The 6,823-nt window shown below is 53.2% G+C and overlaps 1 protein-coding gene across 6 annotated transcripts; it reads left to right on the forward strand.

The window, feature by feature from the left end:
• Positions 1-262: 262 nt before the first annotated feature.
• LOC135326063 (uncharacterized) lies at positions 263-6,535 on the forward strand. Of its 6 annotated transcripts, none has more exons than XR_010386725.1 (4): positions 264-1,960; positions 2,079-2,274; positions 2,674-5,524; positions 6,312-6,535. XR_010386725.1 is itself a non-coding variant. In XM_064503935.1 (3 exons), the coding sequence occupies exon 3, from the start codon at positions 3,094-3,096 to the stop codon at positions 4,003-4,005; it is 912 nt and encodes a 303-aa protein (XP_064360005.1). In that variant the 5' UTR covers positions 263-1,960; positions 2,079-2,150; positions 2,674-3,093; the 3' UTR covers positions 4,006-5,525. The 6 variants fall into 6 exon arrangements, 3 of the variants coding, with proteins under 3 accessions (XP_064360005.1, XP_064360004.1, XP_064360006.1); XR_010386724.1 differs by lacking the exon at positions 6,312-6,535 and having other exon boundaries at positions 2,674-5,142; positions 5,249-5,525; XR_010386726.1 differs by lacking the exon at positions 6,312-6,535 and having other exon boundaries at positions 274-1,960; positions 2,674-2,757; positions 5,249-5,525.
• The last annotated feature ends 288 nt before the right edge of the window (positions 6,536-6,823 follow it).

The raw sequence follows: 6,823 nt of genomic DNA on the forward strand, positions 1-6,823 counted from the left end.
CCTAAGCGTTTCACTGGAATTAAAACGCGAGTTTATCGCTTCCTTACAGAGATGGAACCAAGGACAGCAAATGCTGACGAGGAGAAGAGACGGACGAGCGTTTGCTTGCGGTTAATACCGAAGGGACGGGATGAAACAAGGAAGCCAGAATGCAGCGGCCCCTCGATATCACCAGGAACTGCTACAGGAGGAGGCGTTCTGGCACGGGTAACTAGGGTAAGTATGGCTAATGACCGTTAGCAGTTATTTCGGCCTCCCCGAGGCAGCGCTGAGGACTGAGTAACCCGTTCCTGCCCTGTGGCTGCTGTTCCCTGTATCTGCCTTAGCTTTGCTTTGGCTGTTTGTATTTTGCGTTGTTACTGCACGCGCGTACGTGGAAAGGGAAAGACAGAACGAATGCTCTCTTAGATTAATTGCCACGGCTGAGGTTGAAGAGAGTAAAAAACGTGAGCAAGCTGAAGTAATAGAATCCAGGGGAGCCAAGTGAAAGCTGTCTTCCTCTGCCAGAAAAAGGGAAAGCCCGTTCCTCCTGGCAAGGAAGGAGCGCCATTAATAGCGATCCGAATAATAGATCGCCAGCGTATAACGGAAGGTCTGTATGCATTACGAGAAGTGCTGTGCGTACATGTGTCTCCATGTGTGTGACTTTACGTGCCTGTGAAGCGTCATGCTTCACGAGCTGCGAGACAGCAAATTATTATCTTGGGGGAGTGGTGGTCAAGTGACCAGAGCTACTGAAGAGGAAGGGAGCGAGAGAAGGGTCTGAAGTGTAAAACTGAGAGATCGATTTCAGGAAGGCTCAATCAGCGCAAGCCCCGGGTTAGTTACCTGGCAATGGTATTTGGGGAGACGGGATGACAGTAGATAGGTTGAAGCCTCATGGAATTAAGGCTCCTTCTCACCAGTTCCCGCTTAGAGCAATTGTAGGAGGATTTAGTTTCCTCCAGCAGCATTAAGGTGGCTTTGCCGGTGTCAGCAGACCGTGGTGGAAAGTACTGGGAGGGAGTCGGAAAGGGAGCTGGGATGAGGAACGTGACTCTGCTTTCACTGAACTGGAAGAAGTGGCTATAAAACCTCCTGCCCTCAAATTCCCAGGACAAGGAAAGCCTTTTTCGGTAATGCTTTCCACATCTGCTGACTGCGTGGGAGCAGCACCACTAGAAAACGGCAGTAAAGGAAAGCGGGTGCCGGTCGCCTCACCTTTACGTCCCCTTTGGGGGTGGAACAAAAAGTCTCTGGCTGTGAGAAAGACTGTTCAGCAGCGATGTGGGCTGTAACCGTCTTTGAGACTTTTAGCTTTGATCGCGCAGGGGCCATCCAATCTATTCAGTTCTCTCTAAAGTAATCACGTCAGGGAAATGAAGAGACAGCGGAGTATCATCTATCCGAGTGGCGCAGTGGGCGCTGATCTTAACGAGCGGGGGCAGGGGGGCAGTTGCTGTGCAAGTGTTACAAGCAGTGGCTCTTCTTGTGCGCGTCTGAATTGACTGAGGGGCAGAGCACGGTTGCGCCAAAAACGCGGACGCAGGAGGTTTCCGAGAGGTTGATCTCTAGCGGCTACTTAGTCTGACTTCCCTTTCGCGGCAAGCCCGACTGTCTTCATAGCTCTCAGAACAGGGGTTAGGGGAAGCGGTACTTGTGGCTTGTGTATTCTTGTTTACCTTGCTTGAGTGTGTATATTGGATCCACTTTTGTGCTTATAAACAACTTTGGATTCTTATGATTTTCTGCAGAGCTTTGATCTTTTTCTTTTTTTCTTTTTCTTCTTGGTTTGTTTTTTTTTTTTTTTTGCTTTGCTCCCTCCCTGATGGATTTTACTACGCCTCCGTCAACGAGCCCTGGCTGGCAAAGTTGCTGTGTCCCAGCGGAGACTCTTAGGCGAGATGGAGGAGTTCAGATCCGCAGCCTGCCAGAAGAACGTCGCCCAGGAGGGGTTGCTAGCCTCGAGCTATAGGCGCTGGTGCGTGTGGCTCATTGTGTCAGACGCGAAGGGGTTTTCTTTGGCTGCGGAAATTTTAGCTTGCCTTTACACCCTGTAGCAGTAGTATTTTTGTTTTGATAAACTGTGTTAATCGTAGGCGTTCAGGACCTCGGGGAACGACTGTGTGCTGCCGTGAAGAACTACAGGCTACCACCGCTCTCGGACCTTTGTAAGTTATCACGCGTCGAGAGCTTCCAGGAGAATTCAAATGCCAGCAGAAAGGTTCTCCGCCCGGTCCCGACGAGGAGGCTTCGGCCACAGGAAGGTCGGCAGCGTCCTTACCGGACTCGCGGGTAATAAGCCGCAATGCATGGACCGGCAAAGAAGGGGGATAGCGACTGGTAGCCCAGAGTCTTCAGTAAGACAGAGTCTTACTGTTGCTAGCTGGGCCACGAGGTCTGTGCGAAGCCTCGCCTGTCTGTTTGGAGCTCTGTTTTGGTCTGTTTACCTGGAATGACCAGTGACGCCTAAAATAAGAATTTTCGTGGCTAGATGGGTCAGCTGTGACCGCACCCATCTTTGCCTTGCTTCGCTGCCTAGCAGCAACTTGGGACGCCAGAGTAAAAACTGCTGCAGCGCTTAAGGGAGGCTCTGCATTTGCCCAGGTTAGGGAGCCATCATTAAAGCTTTGGGGGAAGAAAGCTCTAAAAGGAGAATCTCCCAGTGACCTTGGTGGCTTGATTCACTTGCAGGATGCTGTTCTGAGGGCCAGCAACTCGAAGGGATGCAGCTCGGCCCTTTTTGTTGACTTTGGTGATGCTGTTTTGAGGAAGCATGTAAGTACAGAAGGGGTCTGGGAGGGTTTTCAAACAAGACGGGAAAGAGCAAGGAAGATTTGAGAGCGTGGAAAAACTAGGTGCCGCGGGTACTGAAGTTGTTACGGGCTGAGGGCGTTTGGCGTTGAGCATCTGAGAGGGGCTAATGCACGAGGAACGGTAAAATGCTGTGACTGAACGCGAGGTTCCTCCCCGGCCTGGGCCCGTGTGTGCACCCTCGCTCCCACAGACACCCCGGAGCCGTAGGGAAACGGGTGAGCAGGCCCACGAGCGGACTTTGGGCACAGCGGTGCGCAGAGAGCGCTGCGGGCTCAGCCGGTGGGGTGGAGTCGGAGCATGGCGAGCCAGGCTGTCGGGATCCATCCGGTTCCGCTCCCTGCCCCTCTGTCCAGCGCTCCATCCTTCTCTTTCTTTCCCCGTGGCTCTGTCCAGTGCCCCATCCCTTTGTTTAGCTACTCGTTCCTCTGCCCAGCTCCCCCATCCCTCTTGTACTCTTTCCATCTCTGTGACAATATCTGCGTCCATCTAACTGGCTCTCTATCGCTCTATCCAGCTCTTCATCGTCCTCTTCCTCTTCCTATCCCAGTACCTGCCCGCTGTCCTTCCGTGCGGCTCCCCATCCGTCTGCCGCTCTCGTCTGCCTTTCTGCCTGTACTTCTCTTTGCCTTCCCAGCCCTCTGTCCACCCCTCCAGCGATCTCTCTCTATTTCCATCCCTCTGCTCAGCTCCTCATCCATCTATTTGCCTCCCTATCCCTCTTTTCCCCTGTTTTGTCCCATCTCTCTGTCTGAATTGCCCTCCCTCTTTTTCTCTCTCCACCTTTCTGGCCAGCTCTTCGTCGTTCTCGTCCTCTTCCCATCGCTCCTACTGGCTCCCTGTCCCTCTCTTCCTGTCCCCGTTCCTCTCTCTGGTTCTCCCCCCTTCTCTGTTGCTCCCTTGCCGTTCCTCTGGCCGTCTCGCCTTCCCCATTTTTCTCTCTTCTGCTCCCCGGTCCTCTGTGCAGCCCTCCCTCCATCTGTGTGGCCCTCTGTCCCTCTCTTTCTCTTCCTTTGTCCAGTGCCCAGACCCTGGGGCCGGCTCTCTGTCCCTCTCTTTCTTTCTCCCTCCATCCATCTGCCAAGCTCTCTGCCCCTCTTTTCTTTTGTTCTCCCCCCTGTCCCCGCGTCCAGGTGGAGGTCTGTCGTTCCTTTGCGTTTTGTCTGGTGCGGCGGGTGGCGAGAGGTGGTCGGCGCTCGGCAGAGATGGTGATCGGCAGCGCCCGGAGGGTGCCGTCGGTCGGTCTGGTTCGGGTCACGTCGGACACCTCCGCGGGGACTCTGCCCGCGGAGGCGCGGGGCTGTGGCTGTGCAGTGGGGGAGCGCTAGCGGGCTAGAGATGCCGTGGGGTACGCGGCAGGCAGCGAAGAGGCTCCTGGGGAAGGTGTCACGGAGGCAGAGAGCAGCAGAGGCTCCGAGACCTTGGGCGTTAGGACAGGCGCTCGCGGTAGGGCGGTCTGGAGCTGCTGCTGCTGTCTGTCCTACTCGTCAGCGCGGTCTGCAGTTACGGCCTCTTGTCTGCCTGCGCGCAGCCAGGGCTGTCACGTGGTGCAGCTTGAGTTGTGATTGCGATGCTGGCATTGAGCCCACTTTTCTGTCAGGTCTGCCTTTATGCAAAGTGGTGTCTTCCCTATGTCTACAGCTCAACCCATGTTGTTGATTTAGTGCTTCCTGAGGGGATATGCTGTGCTGTCAACACGCACACCCACCCCACCCCTGCCATCGCTTCCTGATGAATGCAGTCATTTACATAGCTTCTGGCTTGTTTCTTTCCTTGGAACTCCTTTCTCTTTGCTGTTCTGGTCCCTCCAAACAATTTCTGTTTCTAGCATTATTAGTGTTGGGCCCTAAACCTTCTAGACCTTCCTTCTTTGAAGTCCAGAGGTTCCAGTATTGTTTGTACTTTGAGAGTAAAGGTCCTTCACAACTCATGTCTTAAGTATGCAACTGCCTTACCTGGGATTTTCGTTTTCGCAAGTTACTGTTTCTTTCAGGAGCCAGCTACAACAGTAACTTTGCTATAGCAGAGAAATGGGGTTACATGTGTATGAGCAACAGCACCGTAGTACACAGCAAAGCCATAATCTACAGTACTGGTAGCACAAGTCAGTTTCCCATCAGCTCCATCTCTCCAGGGTTTGGAGGTTTTGGAGGCCTTACTTTTTATCCTGCCTTGGCTGGACGGTGCTTTCTGAGAGTGTCCATCAGAGGCAGAGTTTCCCTGCGGAGGACCATCTAGCAAAGGCTGGAGGCGGCCGGGTGCCTGAGCGAGCCTGCCTGTCCGTGAGAGCTGCTGTGACATCTTTGTGATGAAATGGAGCCAGAGAGGGTGACTGAAGCAGCACGGAGGGTCAGTCATAACTGTGGGAACAATTACGGGCCTTGGACTAGGGAGTAGTTCTAGGAGGGCTGTGCAGTTGCCCGGCCTCTAACTAACTGCTCTGGCCTCTTTGCAGGTGCCGAAGCCCAGTCGGGCAGTCGAAGGAGCCTTGTCACAGCTGGGAGCTCTGCGGAGATGCGCGGCTGGCCATGGAGAGTGAGCTCTGACTTGCAGCGTGGACACAGCTAAGTCCTGGGCTGCATCATATGTGAGCAGTGCTGGGAGGTGCGAGGTGATTGTTCCCTAGGTGGTCACTGGTGTCACTGGCTGTGGATGTTTGCCCATGGAGCTGAGAGGACCAAAAATATTAATTGTCTGACCCGGAGATGAATTAGTGCTTGCAGTGCTTCAGGTAGGTTCAGTGCAAGTGCAGCCTAGTGCAGTCCTGTGGAGTGATTCTTGCACATGCTCACATTTGAATGGTGGCTAAAACCAAGCCTCTAAACAGCAGCTGTAACGTGATTCTGGTGCATGTCTTCCCGTTCTGCTGTGCTTCTAGAGGAAGGGAAAACTTCTTAAGCTGTGGGCAAAACTCCTTGCCTTCTCTTTACTGTTTTCATGCGTATGGGTGCTTTGGTGTTTGTTGCTTAAAGCTGAGGGTTTGGAATTTTTCACTTAAGGTTTATTGTTTAGTTTGTTGTTGAGGGTCTCTCACTCCGGAGTTACAGTTTATTCCTTTCTTTTGTGGGGCTCAGTCTTTATCAGTCAGGGTTTACAGTTTGCTCGTTTAGTGATCAGGGCGCAGAATTTAAAATCCAACCTTAGCCATAAATTTTAAAGTCTCGGCAACTATTAGGGTTCCAAGACCTGCAATTAGTGTTCAGGGCTTATGACTTACTGATAAAGGAAAAGGGCTAAATCCTTAGATAAACTGTAAGCCCTGAAGCCTAAGCAGCAGGCTGCAAACCCTCCTTTGGGCTTTGTAACCTTCCCCTGTACCCAGCGTTCAGCTCTGCACACCGACCTGCGCTCTGGATTTGATATGGCGCAGGCCCATCACACGGAGACTGGCAATGTGACGGGTGAGCTGAGAGTTGTGGAAGTGTCTTGCAGGGCTCTAGCCTGGGGTAGGGCAGAAGTGCAGACAGGCAAGATCAGGCATTTTCCTCTCATCTCTGAGATGAATCCTATGCCTGAAGGAAAAAGCAGAGGAGTAGGCTGTCAGCTACTCGGACACCTGCCACATCAAGGGCAGCAGCAGGAGATGACCCTTCCCTGATGGATGGATGGACGCTGGTGTAGTGATGACTCTTCAGGCATCACAGGTAAGGGGAAGCATGCTGACACTGAGCTCCATGGCAGACTTGCTTCCAGCTATTGTTTCTGCGCAGTAAAACAATAAACAGTTGCTTTATTCTTTGCACTCATCTCTGTGGTTCCTGCTGTTGGTTTGCCTGAAGATGATGCCCAGGGGAGGAGATTACACATTGTGTCCGGGGCTGGGAGCTGGTCCCCGAGTCCCTTGTACTTTGGAGTGCCTGCGCTTCCCAGGGAACCCAGTGCTGTTGACAGAGCTGTGGGGAATTTCCCTTGCATTGCCTGGGCTCTTGGGGGTGTTTCCCATCATTGTGGGGGCACCCAGGGCCCCTGCAGGGCTGTGTGAGGTCACCAGACTGCTTCTGGATTTGCTTTCAGCACTCCCCAGTGTCCC

This window comes from Dromaius novaehollandiae, unplaced genomic scaffold (assembly GCF_036370855.1).
Source record: "Dromaius novaehollandiae isolate bDroNov1 unplaced genomic scaffold, bDroNov1.hap1 HAP1_SCAFFOLD_70, whole genome shotgun sequence".
Lineage (NCBI taxonomy): Eukaryota > Metazoa > Chordata > Aves > Casuariiformes > Dromaiidae > Dromaius > Dromaius novaehollandiae.